The sequence below is a fragment of the Pogona vitticeps genome, chromosome 7 (assembly GCF_051106095.1).
Source record: "Pogona vitticeps strain Pit_001003342236 chromosome 7, PviZW2.1, whole genome shotgun sequence".
Classification (NCBI taxonomy): Eukaryota; Metazoa; Chordata; class Lepidosauria; order Squamata; family Agamidae; genus Pogona; species Pogona vitticeps.
In genome coordinates, this window is record NC_135789.1 from 24,911,132 (window position 1) to 24,933,067 (window position 21,936).

At 47.8% G+C, this 21,936-nt stretch overlaps 2 protein-coding genes across 2 annotated transcripts in view; both read right to left on the reverse strand.

The window, feature by feature from the left end:
• The window catches only part of RNF43 (ring finger protein 43), a 40,396-nt gene extending 33,792 nt beyond the window's left edge, over positions 1 to 6,604 (reverse strand). The window contains exon 1 of the mRNA XM_072978365.2: positions 1,592 to 6,604. Within this exon, the coding sequence (XP_072834466.2) occupies positions 1,592 to 1,828 (237 nt within the window). The 5' untranslated portion in view covers positions 1,829 to 6,604. The remainder of the gene's footprint in view (positions 1 to 1,591) is intronic.
• HSF5 (heat shock transcription factor 5) lies at positions 5,822 to 20,644 on the reverse strand. The gene is made up of 6 exons (XM_078379402.1): positions 19,663 to 20,644; positions 15,918 to 16,289; positions 11,397 to 11,494; positions 8,274 to 8,807; positions 7,240 to 7,408; positions 5,822 to 6,688 (listed from the first exon to the last, which is right to left on the reverse strand). Exons 1-6 carry the CDS (start codon positions 20,483 to 20,485, stop codon positions 6,618 to 6,620), a joined length of 2,067 nt encoding a protein of 688 aa, XP_078235528.1. The 5' UTR covers positions 20,486 to 20,644; the 3' UTR covers positions 5,822 to 6,617.
• Between the last annotated feature and the right edge of the window lie 1,292 nt (positions 20,645 to 21,936).

The following is a 21,936-nucleotide window of genomic DNA, read 5'->3' on the forward strand; positions in this document are numbered from 1 at the left end:
AGATCATGATAGAAATGCTATGGATGTTGCTTTCAGTCCCTAACTGGGAGAAATGTGAGAGATAAATCAAAGCAAATGAATATTAATAATATTGATCATCATTAAAGATAAATGGAATGAGGTCTTTCCTTTTTTCCTCCCTCCCTCCCTGTCATTTTTCTTGCTCTGGAATGGCAAAAATTGACAAAAAACGAACTCCAGTGTTTTATTTCAATTACCACAGCAGTTCTACTCCAGAATGGTCGTAACACATATACTCCCTATAGGCTTGGTTTTGACGATTCCCATGTAGGCCAAGCGTGTCAACGGTGACAGGGTGGAAGCTCTCCAAAAATCTCAGCCCGATTCCCTAAAGAAGGCCATCAAAGTGTGTGTTCTGCCGCTCAGCCATGTGGCCCTTTCTCCAAAGAGTAAAGAACCCTGCAAAGCTCTCCTAGGCTTAGCCAGATGGATAGTCCGTTCCGCTTGCATGTATGTACGTCTTTTGCCCCTGCCGGCCGCCAGCTCTCTGTACCTCCAGCATGGGTATTTCTGGGCTGTGCTGGCTTTTCAGCTAGAGACTGCTGGGGATTTAACCTGTGACCTTTCTCAAGATGGCCAGGTGGGCCACCCGCTTATCCTTAAGGATAAGACCCGTAAAGTGCACTGCATATGTTTGTTGGCCCCATTGTTAAAATAAAACTTTCATAGGGGACCCAAAAGAAGGCAGGGCCTTTCTTCCTAGGCTTGAAATTCCCAAGACCAAGAACCCTTGACCCATGGAGCAACATGGTCCTTCTTGAACCCCTGGTGAGACAATCTCCCACAAAACATTCCCCTGCCGCCACCGCTGCCAAAGCAGCTTCCAAACCAAACCGGTGCAACACAACAGGCCCCAAACACCACTCGAATCCCACACAACTACAGTACAAACACAGCTGCTTGCTAGCAGTTCCCGACTTCCCCAGGGCTTCTCAGCGGGATCTGGGGACATGCGGCATCGGCCGGGCTTTGTGCCCCTCCGCCGGGGAACAATGAACTTGAGTCATGCGAGGTCTCTCGGCGAGGTGACTCACGGGTTGTGAGGCAAGATGGCACACGACGCCAGGCCAGCGGCTGCGGTTCAGCGCAACAGACGGAACCGTTGCAGGACGCCACAGAGTGCGGGACCTCCCCCTTGACTCTTGGCTGAGCCGGCGAGGAGATGCTCCTGGAAGCACCTCTGTCTCCGGTGAGCCAGAGGGGAAGATCTAAAGCAGATGTTTCTGAGCCATTGGGGGGGGGGATGACTCCTGCTTAGATGTGACCCCTGACCATCACGTCAGAACGTGGCTTTTTGGGGTGGGCGAGGGCCAAGATCACAAAGGCTGAGAAGGGATTGTTAAGGGATGAAAGATAACAAGGGGAGAGGAAATGTCGGGATGGTGAGAAGGGTCAAAGAAGAGCCACCGGGAGTGCCTCAGATATTCAGCCCCTGCATATCGAGTCTTACAAAGACAGATCAGAGAGACTGCTGTTTCCTTTAGCCAACCTAAAAGGTTCCTGGATCCCCTAGCGAGGGGATGCCTCTGTGCTGGATGGAACCACCGGCAGCAAACGAAAGCCCTCTTACCTGCAGGAGCTTCCCTTCAGCCGGCATGACCTCGGCAACGCTCGCAAAGACTCCTTCCAGGGTGAGGGGCTCCAGTTTGAACGGGATCACCCGGATGATGGCCTTCTGGGCCGAGGACCGCTCGGCGGCCATGGCCGCCGCCAGCGCCAGTCCCGAGTAGCCGAGCCGGATCTGCAGCGTAGCCAGGAGCAGCCAAGGCCAGAGGACTGCCAGCTGTAGCCGGGGGCCAGCACTCATGCTCCCAGCTGCGGCAGCGCGCTCCGGCCACACATACTGCTCAGCAATGTCTCCTCGGCCCCTCAGCAGGTTCCAACCTCAGGCAACAAGAAGGTGGAGGACACAAGAGCCAGAGGGACGGCGTGAGCCTTGCTGAGAAGCGTTGCTTGGCGTCCCTTCCTTCTGGTCTCCTTTAGTTCCCGCTCCTTGTTGAGGTGCTGTCGTGCCACGAGGATCCAGGCTTGGAGCTTTGCAGGGGATCAGGTCCTCCTTCTCCGTCTCCTCCAGATAAATCCTGACATGGTAAGCAAAACCAAGGGGTCATGAACAGCGTAGGTTGTGGAGACTGCTTGGGTCCTTCGAGGAAGAACGTTGGAGCTGGTCTGAGAGAAACAGTTCCCCATGGAAGACCGTCTGTACGTCTCCAATCCTGTTCTGCTTTTATATCCTTGGATGGCAAAGAAGGCGAAGAACGGCTTGGCATTGAATGGTTGCCGTAGCCCCTGTTGATTTTGACCACCGAGCGGCCTTTCCTTTATATTGTTCTGTTCTCCTGCAAATGCGTTGCGTCTTTCTTGGCGATCCGCATCACATGTTGAAATGCTGTGGCCACCATGGAGAGGCTTCCATTTAGGAACTAGAAGAATACACCATTTTTTCCAATGAACTCAGATCTTTACATCAGTTGCTGCTTTTTTTAAATTCACCTCTGTTGGCTTGCTGTACCAACTTTCCACCCATCTGGTTGTGAATATTAAAATACATTTTCTACGTAGGAATCTTCCACGGATGTGCCATTTTCACTACACACGACGTCCCATGGGTAGTGTGTAGCTTCCAAAATTCATTGAAGGAATATATATATTCTCCGATGCTTTTTAACCTCTTGGAAGTCAAAAAGGCCCCAAACAGGAAAAACAACTGCAGATGAGACACCTGCGTTTTTTATTCCATTCCTGTGCAAGCTTCGGAATTAATATATCCGCTTTTAGACACCAGTTGCTGAAAAAAGAAGTGAAGGCATCTTACACAATAAAAAGAAATCGGCTCCACGAGAAACCTTTGCCACTGTGGGCAAATCAGAGGCACTTGTCGGAGAAAGAGTTTGTTTGATCAAGAAAAGAAAAAGTATTTCCAAAGTAGCGACCAGCCTGTGTTGAAGAATCCACAGGGGAATAAATAACAGCTGGAAACTTTACTACAAATCCCAGGAGAAAAAATACTTGAGCAACCAATCAAAATGTGTGCTGGATCTTACCTACAGATCTCAAGGTGGGGGAAGGTGCTGGGAGGCGGTTGGGGGGGGGGAGGGAGGAGAGAGAGACTTCCAGCAAGACTCTATACAGGTAAATGTGAAATTCCACAGTCTGGATCAAGAGGAAAAATTGACTCCAGGGCTGAACGCTCGTGGGCGAGGCATGGCTGAAAGCAGACTTCCCAAAAGTGAGCTTCAAACGCTTCCTCCCAATCCAGGAGCCCTGCTGAAAACTCCTCTTGAGGCGGAGCAGCTGCGCCGAGGCTCCCCTTCTTCCAGCAGGCAAAAGGAGCAAGTCTAGGCAGCGAGAAGGGCAGAAGTGACTCCAAACAGCCAATATCCAGCAGCCAACCTCGGAAGCCTGCCTTAAAGGAGCCGGCGACCCTTCTGGCACACCAGGGACTGGCTGGGAGGAGCTGGAGCTTGGGCAGGTCTGCAGAGGCCGTGGGAGAGCTTCTTTTCCCCCCCGAAAAAAAGCACTCCTGGATCAGCTCCTTGAAAGTGGAAAGGAAAAAAGAAAAAAAAACCCAGTGTGGCTGGAGCTCCTTCTGTTCTCTGCTCTGTGCTTCCCTCCCCTGGGATTGCAAGCACTTTCTACCTGCTGACATAAAGTGAGGGTGGAGCAGCCAAAGGCAAGAACCCCACCCCCTCCATCTGGTTCTCGGAGCTCCTCAACTCCCTCTCCTGATCCACCACTAAACTGCATTCAGCTTTTGCTAACTTCTGACATCCTGGGCGTGCGCGCCCTTGGCAAGGCCAGTGTTCCAAGCCGTGGTGGCCAGCAGGGCGAAAGGTGGGAATGGAGAGCTCTGGAAGTGCCACGATAAGGATGTGCTTGGGGGGCATCTTCTCCTACCGATGTGGATTCCCCCCAAATCCACTTTAAAAGGCAACGAGGAAGGGGGCCAGCCTTGGAAAGCCACGGTGGGGCTGGTGGTGGAACAAAGATTGATTCTCCACTTGGAAGGACCGCTGGCCCGTCGCTTTCCTTGAAGCTCTGGCTCAATTGGAAGGTTGTTTTCTCCAGGCGCTCCTGCAAGGAAGATTTCAGGTCACGCTGATGTCAGAGACCTGGAATCCATTCATTATTCTCCACTGGCATCACACGGGGCGACTTCAAAGGCAGACTGAAGTTGAAGTTGTAAATTAGGATGCCGTGTTCTCCGCCTGGGAACAGCATTCCTGTTACTAGAAAGTTGGACACGCCAGAATGTACAGAACCCCAGGACAAAATGCAACGTTGGAGGACATGACATTCAATAGGGGGAAAAAAAGAAGCCACTTAAGCTGAAATAAAAGAATTAACTGTTTTCAATTGTTGTTTGCATGGGCATTCTTTCTTTGCCTTCATGAACTTTAGAACGCACTTCCAATTACTTTCGTTGTAATGAAAACTGAAAGATTCTTGTATATGATGGAATGGAGCTGTGTTTTTTTAAACTCTAGGATGTTTTCAGGCTTCACACACATACGCTACATTACCTATATATGCGATTCATGGAGACCATGAAGAAGTACAAGATTCTGTATATGATGAAATGGAGTTTCTGGTTGTTGTTTTTAATTCTTGCTTTAAAATTTAAATACCATAAAGAATAATGTCAAAACGCATTGAAACGTAAGGCCGTTTTTCATTTTAGTGCGCATTACACATGAATGGCTCTTAATTCACTAGTCAAGCGAAAGCCACGTTGTTTACCTGGGCATTTCTCCTACCAATCTAGCAAAACAGGAGGCCCACTTCATGCAGATGCTTTATTGGTATTGGACTAAACACATTTGAGCTAAAACTGAGAAGGCTCTTCTACCCCGAGAGTTGGCAACTTTCATATAGTACTATATAGATTTCTTCTGATAGCGGAAATACCTTCGGCCATCTTATAAATACTGAAGTTTTAAAACATTGTGCCTGTGAATATGGCAAGAGAACCAGCTCCTTGGCCTTCTTTTAAAAATAATAATAATAATAAAACAGTCTTGACAAAGATGGAAAGATCATAAATGCAACCATTACCAAGTCTTAAAAGTCCAGGCCCACATGAAAGTTCTTACTTTATTGATTATTCAGAAAGGACTGTTAACAGATATTTGTGCTACAGAATGACAAAGAATGAGCCTCATCGGCAAGACTAATATGGATCAGCGTTAGTTAGTCAGCTGTCGAACTTTTCTTCCTAAGCTGCTTTGGGTCGGGACAACGTATGAGCGCACCTGTTATCAACCACATTCGGCATCAGAGAGACTCTGTGACGAAATGTCTCTGTTGTGCTAGCACTTCCTTCTCCACTGGGTCGCTCATGTCAAAGGTTAATACGGGATTGATAAGCAGACCAATGGGGCAAAAAAAAAACAAACCAACACTGACTGGAGGAGGGGGTCATCTCAAAATATACAGAATATCTGGTGACCCAGGCTATGGCATTTCTAAAGGAAAGGATCCGACACTACTGGTCAGAGAGCTTTGCTACATATGAGGTTCTGGCAGAGTTTGCTCATCAGACTTTGGTTCATCCTGCCATTCACAGGGCCTACTGGGAGATCGTGAATATAACTGAGCTCCGAATGGAGGATATACAAGTGGGATAACAGATCTGCTTTCCCAACGATTCCTTTCTACACTTTTCACATCTGCAGAAAGCAGGCTCTAAAAATCTGAGCCAAGGTGCTTGAAGCACATTCTCAGTGCGCTGTACCATTCACACATATTCTAGTGCAATATATAGCTTTACAACATAAATAAATAAATATATGAGTGCATAGACGGGGCTCGTTAAAAATCTATTGTCAATAAATACAATTATCTAGAACTAGTTAAAATAGCTTTGCAAGCTAAGGAATATAGAAAAATAACAGATACCTTAACCTTTGTCTTAAAGTGCCTCTATAGAATGAGGAAATTATTAAAACAGAAGAATGCTCCATTAACGTAAACTATTCAGCTGCTTTTCTCATAGGTGGGTCAGGACTTGCCAGTAAAAAGATGCAAACATAAGGAAGAATAAAACTCTCAGCGTTCTTACCTAAAATAGTTTCCTCAAGGTGTCCTCCTCTGAACTGATCACCCGTTTGGACCTGGGATCTTCATCACTTCCCAATGCCTTTGTTTGTTTTTATGAAAAACCTTCCTCTTTTAAATGCTCCCAAAAAATGGAATGTGCACACATGTAGGGGGGGTGAGTGGGTGGGGGATTCTGCTTAACCGGTGGAGACATTCCAGTGCAAAACAAGAAACCTCCTGTTGGGAAAACTCCCCGAGGGAGTTAAACTTACTTTTGTGATCAAGAGGCCATGTCTCCCCCCCCCACACACACACACTTCTAAGTACTTTGGGCAAGCAAGCTCTGACATCAGATGAAACTAACCTGTAAAATAATCTAAACCTACTAAAAAGGCTGGAGTGAAAACAACCATGGGACTATGTACATGGGAAAGAAAAATAAGCAGAGACGGAAAGAGTCGGTTACTAACAACAGAAATGTCCCCCAAAGAGTAAACGGCACTGCTGTTCCCCGGCTGGCTGGGGATCGGCCTTTGCGCACACTTTCCACCGCGTTCTCACTCCCTTAATTCTTCTTCTTTTGGAAAGTGCTCTTGCTTGCAAGCCACATCCACTAGCAGATGTAGATCTAGGAAGAACAGAAAGGGCATTTCAGTGGAAAGAGCCTTGATGGGTATATGAAGGTACAGCTATGTCTTAAGACACAGAAAAGGCTTCTTGTTCTAGTTTTGATTCCTAAGCATCTGGCCTTCCCCACCCTCTGACTCCACGTCTGGAGATCCCCAAAAGAAAAAGAGTGAGCCCTCAGCAGCTCTGTATAGCTGCGTCCTGCGTTACAGATCCAGTGCAGGACAATAGATTGGGCTACATCTGAAAGGATCCCTCCCAATCTCTTCCAGGGCTTTGACTCCCAGATATCAGGGTCAGCTGGAAGCCATCGTATCCCAAACCAGCTTTACAACCTCCTTTTCAAACTGGGGTTGGGATTGTAAGCACTGGTGCCTCATTGAAGAAAACAGCTCCAAATGACAGATGGAAAAGAGGAAAGCCACATCCTATATTGTCAGACTTACTAGTGTGTCCAGTTAATTAATGAATACTGATTATTCAGTCCCTTTATACGTTAAATGAATAATTAGGCACCTATAAATAAACACAGCAGTGCTCTGCTGTCCTTACCAGGGGATTTGCCCTTCTGTGAATTACTTCTTCTTTCTCGGCATTTGGTTTGGGCAGATGAAACCGAATCCTTGGCACATTTGCCGAGAGGACCCACCTCCGAAATGAAGAAACCTATTTGCTCTGAAGATACAACGGCCTCGGGTGGGTTCGCCTGACACTTGATGCCCTGACAAAGCAAGAGTCATTCTGATGTGGCAGACAGTTTTGGTTTCAACAAAACCTATGGTTTGTTTATTTGTTCGTTCATTCATTCATTCATTCATTCATTCATTCATTCATTCATTCATTCATTCATTTATTCATTCATTCATTCATTCCACCCATCTAGTGGCCAGGCCACTACTTCGGGTGGCTTACAAAATCGTAACGTGAACACATCACGAAGCTACAACAATAATAATCTAATAGAAGAACACATGAAGAAAACCCAGTCTCTACATATAAAATAGCTATATAAAATTAAACGTAAAACAATATTTCCCCTGGCCTCCTTGAAGCCTCCCTCCATAATGCATCTTTTTATTATATATTACTATATTGATAAACTACCTTTCCTTTAAAGGATTCAAGGGGCACAAACAATTTTTCCTCCCTGCCCTTTCCACACTGTGAAGTAGTTCGGTCTGAGGTCTTTACGGGATTTGGAGTGGAGACCTCCTCGATCCTAATCTGAAACCGTATATACCACACGGGTTGTCCGCTTTAAGCTGCTCAGCATACCATGATCAGAATGTTAAGTTTGTGGTGACCTAAATTTGTGCTGGCTCAAAATGATGAGCATTATGAAACCTTTAATTTCAAAATCATTTACAATTACAGAGTTAGCTATTTGGATCCTAGCTGAAACCTGGGCTGACCACAGAAGAACCCTGAGGTGGACGGAGGCTAAAGTTCGCCTAGAGTGGACGAGTAGTTCAGATAGGCGGGGAATCAATCAATCAATCAATCAATCAATCAATCAATCAATCAATCAATCAATCAATCAATCAATCAATCAATCAATCAAGTGAGGTGCTGCAATTGCTCCCTACCTGCTGGGCCTGCCCGAATGGAAGTCCCTCCTGGACAAAGACCACGGAAGCCTGGGCCGAAGGCAGGTTCAGCTGCTCCTTCAGCTTTCCTGGTGGCGGCTGGGAGGCGACAGGGAGAGGCACCATTTGGGCCGCTGCGCTCTCCACCGGTTCCGCCGTGTGGATCGTGTAGATGAACTCGGGGGACTGCGGCAAGGAGCAAGAGATTGCTTGGTCGGATTCGACCACGAAAGAGGTGATCTCTGAGCCCACGGGGGTCAGGGGCTCCAGGTGGCTGTCTTGTCCTGAAGAAGGGGCGTCGCTGTGGCCCGCGTTCACCAGCAACTGCTGGCCTCGGTTTGACTGGGAGGCTGGACCCTGGCTCTCCACTGGCTCCACTTTGACCATTTCCAGCTTGGGGGAGGAGTGCATCTCGTCAACAATCTGGAAGACAGCCTCCAAGTTGACTTCGGTCTTCTTGGTTTCATCAGAGGCGCTGCAGGGCCAGTTGGAAGGCAAAAATTCCACTGGGTAGGAAGACTGCATTGCTGGGTTCTGTAAGGCAAAGACCAGAGGAGGAACATATGTCTCCTTGTATCGTTGTTAGGATGATGACTTAGCTCAGGATTCCAAGATCTAGCGACATGATTCAAAGAACGTCCAGACAGGCATTTGTCCCCTTGTTTGGTGCATTGGTGGGGGAAATTTAAAGGACTCACACTGGGACAACAGTGCCTGGTCACCAGCAAAAGGAGTGAGTCACACCATCCCTGCAGTAGATGAAAGAATGGGACAGATGCCTGCATGATCCCCCCTATACACCTCTCTAGTCAAGTCTTTCTCTCTCTCTCTCTCTCTCTCTCTGGCTCAGTCAGGAACACGATTCACTACCATGAAGGAGACAGTTCAGGTCTTACACCCTTTCTCTCTCGCCCTCTCTCTCCACAAACACAAATCAATCAATCAAACTCTCTCTCTATCTAATCTACCGTGTATCACTTTCTCTATATATCTGTACAGCAGGACCTCCATATTCACAGGATCAGTTCCAAGCTCTTCCACAGATGCTGAAAACCCACAGATAATAGTGAACACAATACACAGCTCCCTCTGGTAACTACATAATGCAAATATGTATTTCTGCCTTTTTCTTTTAATATTTTTAACAGTTTTCAGACCACGGATAAGTGAAACGGTAGAAACTGATCCCACAAATATGGAGGTCCTATTGTATCTATATATTTATATTTTACCTTTGATACCATGAACACAACAGTTTTTTCAAAGCCATATACATGTATGCTATGAAGTTCTATGGCCTTACCTTTCTCAACAGTGCCTAGTTTTTAATTTACAGAGAGAACAGGGCCAAAACCCACTGAAGTCCAATTGAAATCTACTGAACCCACTGCTGAATGGTCCACCCTTAAGTAAATCCCAATGATTCAATGGGTATTCTCTAGGGTCAACCCACTGTTTTCAAGTTCTGTGTATTGGTAAATTAAATACTAGGAGATGATGAGTAAAGGTTTTGAGAAAAGCAGTAATTATTACATGTATACCAACAGCACATTAATGTATTTTGTTTCCCATTTTTAAAAATTATGGGGAGTGAATACAGTTCATTAACAACTTCACAGAATTAAGAACAGCGCCCTCCTCCCACTGCTATCCGCTAGATATTTAAAAAAATAAAATAAAATAGGGGTTCCACATGTTGGTACTCATTGCACTTAATATTGGCACAGCTCTCGTGAAGGTTCCATTCAGGCAGGGCTTACATCAGGGTTTATTTTTCAGAAAGCTTATAAACAGAGAAATCCCTTCATGTATGAGCGACTTACATTGCTTTGGAACCAAAGAGTCTGACACAAAGCCATTACTCAAAAATAGAAATGGCTTAACGTTCCAAATGAGTTCAGCGCTTCTTGCGAAAAAGAAACTGCTTCCAGAATCTTTGAAGGTGCATTTCGTTCTACAACAACCAGACAGGAAAAGACAAGTCTTTCCCGTTATTCTCTAACTTTGCAAGTTTAAGTAACTTTTAATGCGCTGGTATGCGGTTGAAGGAACTCCCTGGAAACGAAGTGGGTGCCTTGACATATGGGCCAAGAGCCCAGGATTGTGTCCGGCATGCTTTGCACGACTGAGCGGGCACACGGTGCCTCTCCCACGCGGCGTTTGGAACAGAGAGGGGAGTGTCATAATCGGCATGTCAGGAGGGTTTGCTTTTCAAAGGAACACAAGTCCTATATTGCCCTGGGCGTGTCTCAAGTGGCACCCTGGATCCTGGCCAGTACATCGCCTTGCAGACTGTGAAGGAGCGGTAGGCCCAAAGGAGAAAGAACAGAGCGCGCCGTCCCCTCAGCTAGAGACGTCTGAGCGGGAGAGAGAGATGTAGAAGGAAGACAACAGAAAGAGAGGAGTTGAATGGGGAGGAAGGGAAAAGAAGGGAATCAAAGGGGAAAGGAGAGAAGATTGAAATCTGTCTAGTGAGAGAGGGAGAAGAGGAGGAGGAATTAATTTTGCCCGTGTGGGAGGAGGATAAAGGGGAACAAAGTGGGAGGAGACAGATCAGTGTAACAAGGAGGGAGAAAAAGAAGGGAAGGGAAAAAAATGGGGGGGGGGAGGAGAATACGAATATGATAGAATGTGCAGGTTGTTGGAGTACTTCCCTAATTTGAAGGTAGGAGGGTTGCTACCTGACCCGGACAAGTCTAAAGGGACATCGGCAGGAATTCTAGAATGGAGGGTCGTGGTCTTTCCGCGGGGACAAGGTCGCTTAAGGTGATTTGGCAGGACCCTTCCTTCAACCACCCACCACCAGAGGGAGATTGGGCCAGACACCCTTATTGTGGGACAATAGGCACAGTCCGGAGTGCTCCGCTGAGGAAGCCCACCGATCAGGAACGTTTTGGGCCAGCCCCTCCATGAATCCTGTCAATTTCCGGACAGAGTTATCGCCCTCACCATTTGGACTGTTACCAGATCTTAGTTGTTTTGAACCCACAGAAGTTGTTGTAGACTCACCTAAGGTTAAACTGAATAAATCTGTTAACATTCAAAAAGAGACTCAGTCATCATTTCCCGCTGAAAAGGAGGAACTGCTTCAGATCTTTAATGAACCCTATCACACAGACTTACCTGAAAATAACCGCAGTGCGTATAGGTGGAGGCTGCTGGGCTGCCACAGCCGCTCAAGGGATCCATATGAGTAGGTGGAGAACAACACTGTAATACAGCTGGAAAAAAAGAGCGAGCGGGTGTTTTAAAGTATGAGGTCTTCCCAAATACAGGGGGGGGGGGGGAGAAACACACCCTTTTGGGTTATGTATTTAATCCCTAGTGCTCATTAACATAATATTCAACCAATAATACAATATTCTATTCACTATTCATGGAGTGGGAGCAGTCTTCTTCCCCCCCCCCCAAAAAGTGAGAGAGTGAGGAGGTACCATCATATTGGAAGCAGATTGCACTGCCTGCAGAAGCCTAAATAAAAAGCAAATACATCACAATTGGGAAAATGACAGAGAAGCTAGCCTTGTTGATGTTTGCTATTCATTTCATTTTTTAAAAAACAAACCCACCCACACGTCCATCACAAGTATACACAGTCCTGCTTTTTGTAAAGCTTTGGTCGGGATTTATAAATAAACTTCTCTTTCGCTTTGTTTTTCGTGTCTGTTGTAAGTTACAAAGAATCCGGCTTTGTGCATGAAAGTAAACGAGGCCTTTTCAGACATTCACGTAGCAATGGGCAGGGATCTGGGCGGTTGGTTGCCGGTGCCATAAAAGGCATGTTTCAAAAGGTGCGTAGCAATCACACAACTGTATTTCACGGTGAATTTATTTTTGCAGCTGTGGAGCGAGGTGGCTTGGGAAAGCTGTATTTTTCCACTCGGTGACAAACTGCTGCAATTAGAAGGCTGGGGAAATGGCGACGGGCCTCTCCGGGCTGCTTCAGATGTTCTCGGAGAAAGGATTTGATCCAGACTCCTTTAAACTCATTTTCAGGCTCGAGCACAAAGCAGCAGCCCGGTTGCTATCGAGAAATCTAGAAACATCATCTAGAAACCCTACGAATGAGGCTGCTGTACCGCCGGCTGTCCGTTTGCTTTTAGGTTGCATTCACGGGGTTCAACTTGCATTTGAAGCCTTCAACAGTTTGGGGGCATCAACATTTGAGGGAGTGAGCCCTCCGTCCCTGAGTCAAGATCCTGACACATTATTAGGGTCTGCCTGGGAGAGGTGTCCCTTTCTGTCTGCCACTTCTGGGGACAGTGCATTGTAGGAAAGGCACAAGACCAAAACTTCCTTGCTGGGGTGTCCCAGAAAAAGAAGAAGAATGCCTTTCCACAACATCCGGGCTCGTACTGGTACCAGCCTCCTTTGCCTGGTTTTTAAGGTGCCACCATGTGTAGGCCTTGTCACTTTTAATTTTTTCTTCTGTTTTTGCCTGATATGCTAGCACAGTCTAACACGGCTACCTCTTTAAAAAAAAAAACAGTCTTGTTTGGGTGCCTCTGGAAGACCCAGCAACTGCCCCATACTTCAGGGTCTGTCATCATTTACTGGTTCTGATTTACCACTGATGGTGTGATACTGGCATGCAGATGATGGGTGGTTTGTGTGGTTTTATTCTTATTATTTTTATAAGTCATGGCCTAGGATCATCATCATCTTCTTCTTCCTAAATGTAGCAGCCTGCCCCCCCCCCGTCAACTTGGCAAGCCCTGCCTCCAGAAAGACACTCTTTGCTCCTCAGTGGATCAGAGCCCGTTGTACAAGCTCTATTGCCCTCAATGGATTGCTGAGAAAGATCTCATTCTAGAAAACAGAAAGCCGGCAGTTCTCTGTTGCCGCAGGACACTGGTCTGTATTCCAAGGAAAACAGAACGGAGAAAGGAGCTCTGTCCTGGAGCAGCCTGGCGTGGATCAAATCCTTTATAGACCATCCAAGCCCTGGATGCCCAGATGGAAGGGGGCCGCCGACTGTATCGGCCAAAAAACAAACCTTACAGATAGCCCATCATAAGAAGAATGCATTCCTTAGCCTCTGACAGCATCTCAGTACGCAGTAGGAACTTTTCTCAGCTCACATAATTTGAAAACTAGCTAGCTTTGTTGTGTAACTGGAATTCATACAGGACTCCTTTGATGTTTGAATCCTCCAACATGGAAGTGTGCTTTAATCATGCATTTCCAATACTAATGTGCTTTCTGCTCTACAGCGGTGCCTCGCTTAACAATGATAATCCGTTCCAGGAAAATCATCGTTAAGCGAAAACATCGTAAAGTGAAATTAAAAAACCCATTGAAACGCACTGAAACCCGTTCAATGCATTCCAATGGGGTAAAAACTCTACGTCCAGCGAAGATCCTCCATACGGTGGCCATTTCCCCTGCCTGTATAGCGAGGAATCCGTCCCTAAGCACAGCAAGGGGCCATTTTAAGCACCCGGTGGCCATTTTGAAAACCCGACGATCAGCTGTTTTTGATCATCGTAAAGCAAAAATCGGTTTCCGAAGCAGGGAACCGATCATCGCTAAGCAAAATTGCCCCATTTAGACCATCATTTTGCGATCGCAAGAAGATCATCGTAAAGTGGTTTCATCGTAATGCGGGGCAAGCGTTAAGCGAGGCACCACTGTATGGCATCTCTTTTTGCCCCCCACCAAGTTCTTAAATAGTGAACCATAAGTGGACACTGGACAAACTATACAGGCAGAAGGCAAAACCTGCTCTTTGGTTGAGTTAGACGTTGTTTAGACTGAGTCTCTGTTCACGTCCTTCTAGTGTAAGCAATATTTTTCTTTGTTAAGCAGACACTTTTTGCTTCTCTACCCAAACAATTGCAAAGTATGGTCTTGAAATCCTGTATTTATGAATCAAATTGTTCATAGCAATCCTCGTCGCATAGATCAAAGACCTCGTTCTGCTCTGCACAATTCTTCTGATTTTGGTCTGTGTTCTCTTGTGGCAAAAATCTAAAAATACATCCTGATATGTAGCTCAGCAAAAGCTTTTCCTCCAGCCTAGAAATGTTTTCAGTCCATATTCTACAAGATAATGGCAGCACACTGAAAACAAAGTCACATCCAAGAACCTCTACTTAATCGGTTTCTGACATAATACTGTCTCCCTCTTCTTTAACATCTGAGGTAAAGGGATTTTTGGTTCTTCCTCCTTTGACAAAAAAGAAGCCTAGGCGAGAAGGCGAGCTACTAGATCCAGTCACATGAAACAAGATATTACGTGCTTGTCAGATATTTAGGAAGCTAATCTGCAGAAGAGCATGGAGGAACTTCTCAAATACTAGAAGCAAAAATGCTGAGGAGGTCTGTATGCTTTTTTTACATTCCAAAAAAATAGGTGTGTTTCAGCTCTTCGGTCATTATAATATATGCTGTAATTGCTTTCGTTCACAGGTTCTGAGCATGACCAGCTCTGCCCGGATGGGCTTTGAACTGACCTCCACCTCTAGATTCACCTGGCCTACGACTCTGGTAAGAAAGCATGGCTTTGCCAGGTGTGGTTCTTGGCCAAAGCAAAGCCTCTGTGTTGCTTTGGCTTTTATGAATGAATGGGTACATGTGGCAGGCCCACCCTGAATTCCTGCTCAATCTGTAACACGCATGAACTGATATACTACATGTCTTTGTAGTATAAAGTCCAACAGGAGCCAAGGGGCCTTGCTGCATCCATGGTGCAGGTGACATTAAAAAAAAACATATACAAATATCCTTCTGATTAGAAGCATGTGGGAGGTCTTTGAGATGAAACATCTGGAGGCCGGAATCACGAAATCTTACCAATCTAAAATAGTTAATTCTATTTCTATGCTTGCTACTGTATTCTATCGGATGCAATGCCATGTATTGGGGAGCTAACATGGACCCATAGCACTGTGCCAAGAAGAGCCAACGTGGATGCTGTGACACACTTTTTGTGTGGCAAAGTGCAAATGAGCAGAGCCGCTTCCTAGCCATCAGCCACAATACCCACAGGAGATAAATATAAATCTACTTCCAGAAGGCTTTCACACACGAGGCCAGTTTCTCTCCTCTCCTTCCCCACCCAGTTTTCCCCCTTACTGGGATTCCCCGTCCTCATTGTCTTTCCCGAGGTAACCTCTCAGAAAACTGTTTCTCTTCCAACAAAACACAGAAATCCTTTTTAAAAACATGAAACCATCGCTTGTCAGGGCCTCTTTTTTAGAATCTTGTGGGGGGGGGGGTGAGGGGAAGGGTGAGGTCCCACTCCACTTTGTTGCACACTGAAAGCTTCTACCTGGGAAACTGTAACCACAGAAATGAAAGGAAGCTTCAGAGTTCTGAACTCTGCTCTCCTGAGGAGTCAGAAAAATAGATCAGGCTTTCAGGAGGGGACAGAAAGTCCCAGCTTTTGCTACTGAACGTGAGAAGATGAGCATTAGTGTTTGGAAGGTGAGAAAAAATGGCAGTGAGAAGTCAGGTACTTTATGGGGAAACAGATGTTCCCTCTGGAAGAGCCCTGAGCTGCTAACAGATTCTAACAGGTTATGGGACTGTTGCTTGCAGTGTCAACCTGGCAGACCTATTCTCTAGTGTTCTGCCAGCTGATCTCTGTCTACCTCTTGCCCATCATTTTCTGACATTAAGTAATGTAGCAGACCGTGTTACCTGTTGGGTAGTAAGCCTGGGAGTATGGCATTGACGCTGCATAACTGGTGTATTTCTGGGAGGAGGTGGCCATGGCCGGCGGCCCTTGTTGAATATGCACTGACGTCGCGCTGGGCTGCAGGGTGTAAGTGACCTCCGTCGGAAACCTCTGGAGCACAGGGAACGGGACCCCTTTGTCTGAAAAAGCCGACGCCTCCACCTGCCCCGGGAGCATCCCGAGGGAGTTCTGCCATGTTCTGGGCGGAAGAGGAGTCCGATCTGAACCTTTCAGCGGGAAGCTATTTTGGCTGTGAGACGAGGGCGACAGGTAGGAATATGGAGATAAAGTGTCTCGTCGGAAAGACCGGTGAAACTGTCCTAAGGTCAGTGGCGCTGTATGGGAGGCAGGGGGGAGGAGAAAAGAAAGACCTGGTAAGTTATCAAACCTAAAGGAGGAGTGTTACGCTAGTAATGTCACAAAATCACTCCTAAATGCCTCAAGATTATCAATGGAAAAGAAATCTGATGGGTTCCCATTTCACGTCTCCCAATACGGTGAGAGAATGGCGTACATATTGTTTCAGATATATGTAAAATGAGTACCCAGCTTGCTGGGGGCAAAGCATTGTTTGGTTATGTTGTAAGCTGCCTAGAGGGTGCTTGACGTGCTATGGGGCAGTATATAAGTCAAAACAACGTAAGTCCGAGATGCAACAATGAGTTTCTATTTGAGCATAAGATCCTATGAAGAGCCCTGCTGGATCAGGCCAAGGGCCCATCTAGTCCAGCCTCCTGTCTCTCACAGGGGCCCCACCCATCTGGGAGCACACGAGACCACGAAATACCTGTCTCCTGATCCCCCTCCCTTGCATCTGGCATTAGGTCTTGCTGCCACCTCTCAACAAATGAAATTTCCCCCTATTCAGTGCCCCTGAGATGCACTGCGGAAAAACTGCTCTAGAGAAGTGGGCAAGACCCACAGCAGGAGGGGTGTAATAGGAGAGGGACAAAGCCTCAATTCTGTTAGGTCTCAGGCTAACCATTTTTTTTATAACACGAGCTAAAGCAAACTATAGGCCATACATCAGGGCTATACATTTATGGGGCTTTACAAGCCCACCAGACTCTTTGCGGTCTCTGGTGTTTCCGTTTAGCCTCTTAACCCTGGGCTAAATCTTAAGAGTACGCCCTGCTCTTGATGCCAAATCCTGTGCAGTCAGACGTTTCCCCTGCCATGTATGGGAGAATGGAGGGGGAAGAGCCTCACGTGTAACCATAATTACTGGTTTTTATTTTTAAGACAGTGAGCGGTTAACTAGAGGAGGAAGAGCAGAACTGGGGCCTGGGTGAACAGTGGTTCAATTTGTTATCAACAGCTGCTTGTTCATTGGGCTACTGACGCGCCTCGCCAGTGGCAGGCGGTTTCTTAGAAACAACAACCTTGCATCTATCAAAGCTAGGAGAAAGAGGCAGCATAAGATGCTGTGGTATGTTGTGACATAACCCCCCCTCCATAGTTCGTTAAAATAAGGTGGTGTCGGTATTACATCTGTGGGCATATCAGTACAGAAAATTACAAATTTCTCTTTATAGAGCCCGGGACATTCTTGTTCTGATTTTGAGTATGGATTCTTTACAAATCCTTTATTTGCTTTTTATACTGCCCATCTTGTGAAAAATCACTACTCTAATACAGGTGCCAAGATCCTTTCCAGTGGTCCCCAACCTTGGACATCTAGATGTTCTTGGACTTAAATTCCCAGAAATCCTGCTCAGCAGAGTTGGTGGTGAAAGCTTCTGGGAGTTGTAGTCCAAGAACATCTGGAGGCCCAAGATTGGGGAACCACTGCTTTAAACGAAGACATAGACTTGGAGTTCTAAGACTATTAAATCCAGGCTTGGTTGGGATGTACACAGTTGGCATTTGGGAAATTTACATTAAGCAGTATTTCAAAGGACTGCACTGGTGGAGTGGGGCTTTTTGGGGAACTAATGTATCACAGACACAAGAACTGTCAGGAGAGGCATCTAAATATAAAGATGCAAATTGAGTCCCTCACACCTTCCTTTCAACAGCTGTTTATGTACGAAAGGGGTAAACATGTGAGATGCTTTCGTGTTAACAGATCCAGAGGGTGGTACTTAGTTGGGGTACGTTTGGAACAAAGGTTGTGTTTACGTAAATACAGATAAATGTGGTTCAGTTCATTTTGTATATTATATATGTTTCATAGTCTGTTTAGTGTTTTCTATCTTTTATTCTTGTTACACCTCCCCTGAAATTTTTGGCAGCTCATTGGTTCGTAAGTGCTCCTAAGTAAATAAACATTAGGTCACACGTTTGGGGGATGTGAGAAATGACAGGAGTGCCAGTCTTGAAAACAATACCACGGAAAAATGAGGTTATTTAGGATCCCAGTGGGACCTAATTTTAAAAGCAAGCCAGCGAACTGGGAAGTGTGTGGGTGTGAATGTTATGTCTACACAAGAGACCAGAGTGCTTTCAACTTTCTCCACAAGCCCTCAAAAGGCGCCCACGTGCCATCGGGCGAGGGGACGTTATCCAACCACCAGACCTTCAGCCGTGGAAGAGGGTGTGTTTATAACGAGAGCAAGTGCCTCTATTGAGTGACCGCAACTCACTCCACACACAGCGCATGCATCCCTGATTGTATGCTTTGGATCTGTGAGGGAGGCTGCTGAACATTTTTGAACCAGGATCCTCCCCGGGTCTCTAGCCAGCAGCTGAAAGCCCCATACTATGTGCTTTCTCCAACTGGTAACAGGCGCTGCCTCCTCAATCGGCTACCCTCCAGGTCTGTTGGCCTACATTTCCCAGAATCCCCCAAAGACAGCTGAAGGCCAGCATAGCAGGCAGAGCATCAGATAGAAGGGAGCTGCTCTGGGGACTCCCGCTGGTTTTTTTTTTTTAAGAGGTGGGGGGGGGAAGAGAAATTTTGGGCTCTCCAGATGCTCTTGGACTCCTGCCTCATGAGCTTCAGGCACCACTACTGCTGCTTAGGAATGGAGCAAAATCCCAAATCCAGAGATGGGAACTGTTCCTTGGAACTGGATCAAGTACAGATTTGCCCGCTGTGCCACCAGCCAGGTTCTCCAGGATATATACCATGTTGGTCCTCATGAAGGTATCCCCCTCCTCTACCTTTGATTTTGCCCCCTAGGAATCAACACAGCTTTTTTTTTTTTTTTTTTGGTCAGGAAGGATGGGAGTTGGTAGACCAAGAACATTTGGAGCAGCCACAGGCTCCCCTGCCGGGGGGGGGGGCTTCTGGGCAGAGGAGGGAGCATTCCAGATGTTGCCAGACTCCCACCTCCTTCCAGATCCGCCAGTGGCCGAGAGCGATGGGTGCAATAGTCCAAGAGACTCTGGAGAGAGCCGTGGCTGGCTTCTGTGCACGTCCTAGGGCCACACTCCAAGTCCCACCAGACTTTTCCAGGAGCGATGGGAGCCGTAGTCCGAGCACCATCTGGAGGCCTTTGGGCTCCCTCTGAGCATGGCCAGGAGCCCTCCAGGGGTGGCTGGACTACAGACCCCATCTGCCCCGGCGGGCTGGGAGCGAGGGGAGCTGCAATGGAAAGGGGGGGTTGTGTGCCCTGCGAGAGGGGGGTGCTTCTGCAGACACTTTCTGGAGACTGGGGTGGGTGCTGGGAAGGAGGGCCCTCTGCACATGGCCAGGAGGAGGGCGATGATGGGTCCAGCTGCCCGTTGGAAGGCCTCCTTCCTCCTCCTCCTCCTCCCTCTCACCAGGCTTGGCGTCGTTGCTCTTGGCGTGCCCTGCCAGGTTGTTGCTGTTGTGATGATGATGATGCTGCGGGTGGTGGTGATGGTGGTTGCTGCTGCCGCCTCCGCCGGTGGTGGCGTTGCCGGGGCTGAGGGTGCCTCCGGGGTGCTGGGCCAGGAGGGCGGCCTCTCCTGCTCCTCCTCCTCCTCCGCCGGGGCCTTGCAGGGACGAGGCGGAGGCGGAGAGGAGGCGCTGGAAGCGGTTGGGCGGCCGGCTGGTCACCTCCAGGCCGGCGGCCAGCTTGGCCTTGTTGGCGCTGGTCAGGCGCTTCAGGTGCACCAGCAGCTCCGGCCGGTCGCGGCGGAAGTGGGGGCTGTGGAAGTGGTGCACCGGGCCGCCCCCGGCCCCGACGCCGCCTGAGGACCCCGAGGAGGAGGAGGAAGAGGAGGCCGCCCCACCACCTCCACCACCACCTCCTCCGGCGGGCGGGCCCAGCACCACCTTCCGGAAGCCGTAGAGGTTGAGCTGCCGGATGAAGCTGGTGAAGTTGGTGGTCTTGAAGAGCTCCGGCGAGGCGGCGGCGGCAGCGGAGGCCCCGGGGGTGGTGGTCCCTCCTCCTCCGGCCCCATCGCCGCCGGGCCCCCCTCCGCCTCCTCCTCCTCCTCCCGCCGCCGCCGCCCCGAGGAGCTCGGCCTCGAAAAGGGGCTGGTCGACCAGCAGCCCTTCCCCGCGGGCGTCCCAGCGGATGGAGCGGAAGCGCGGGCTGTTCACCAGCCGCCACAGCTTGGCCGGGAAGTTGTTGGGGTTGATGGGCGCCGCCGCCGCCGAGAGCAGCGCCTCCTCCATAGCCGAGGGAACGGGGAGGACGACGACCACGGACTCCCCCCCCCCCGCCGCACACGCCCGGGCCCAACGGACGGCGGCAACGACGGCCCGCCTCTAACGGCCGCCGCCGTCAATCAAACCTTCCCCCCCCCGGCCGAGAGGGGAGGGGGCAGCCCCTCCCTCGTCCCGCCGCCTCCCGCCTAAAACACGGACCACAGGGGAATAAAATTAAAAATAAAAATGAATATTTTTTTTTTTACCTCACGGGGTTGGCGGGGGGGGGGGGGAAAGAAGAGCCCTCTTGACGTCCCTCCGCCTCTCCGTGAAGGGTCGAATTCATGTCTCTGCCCCCATTTCTCCTTCCCGCCCCCCCCCTCACGACATGGAAAGGAACGGAAATCTTTTAACGTTTGGCGCTTTACAAACGCCCCTGAGGGTGAAGGAGTCGCCTACCCCCCCCTCCTGCCAACCCGTTCCAAAACAGAGTAACGAACTACCTTCTTGGGAGGGGAACCTCGTCAATTAATTCCACTGGCTAAGACATCGTTCCTTTCAAGGAGAGGGTTAGGGGGGCAATATTTTGCCCCTAAATCATCTATATTCCATCTCCTTGGAAGGAACGATCTCTGATGTCTTATATTGTTATTATATATATAACAATTATAAATATTTTAATAACTAGATATTAAAAAACTATTAAATTTTTAACTTGCAGTTTTTCAGACAAAAAGGAAGGCTTGACAGGCATTCTCAGGAAGGGATTAGATCTACACATGCATAAGCTTAATTTTTTAATATAAATTTATAACTGCAATTTTATGCCAAATAAAGTCTTGGGGGGGGCTCCAACCAGGGATCAGGATCAGATCAACTCACATTTCATGTATTAAATTTCTAAGCTGCTGTTTGTACTAAAAACCAGGCCGGGAAGCATTTAACAGAGCAGGTGAAACCCAAGGGCAGAAACTCAGATTTATAAGCCTTTGAGGCATTGGAGGGTTTTGAAGCCACGGAGGAGGAAAAACATGGTTCAAGTTACTGATGTGAACCCTATTTTTCTTGCAAAAGGTCCCCAACTCAAAGGGGGATTGGCTGTGTGTGATAAAAAGCAAATCAAAATAATTTGCAATTAATTATGGTATAAAATATTGCATTCGCTGGCCACTTGGGTCAAAAATCCTCCTGCAGGCAATGTTCTCGGCCCTCCTTGGGATCGTGAAGGGGGGGGGGAGCTCTCCTTCCAAGCCAGTTGCCTAAGGCTGCTGAAAGAGACAAAATATTAATATTAAACGTTGGACGCTAAAATGTGGATGCATGCATAAGCAGCCCTTCTCTCACACACACAAAGGGAGAGTCATGTCCTGCTCGTTTCCAAAGCCATGATTTTTTTTACTAAATAAAAGAGTAAAAAGTGCTCTGAGCCCAAGAACTTTAAAGATGCCCAAGAAGCAAATGTTGGATGTTCCTATTAA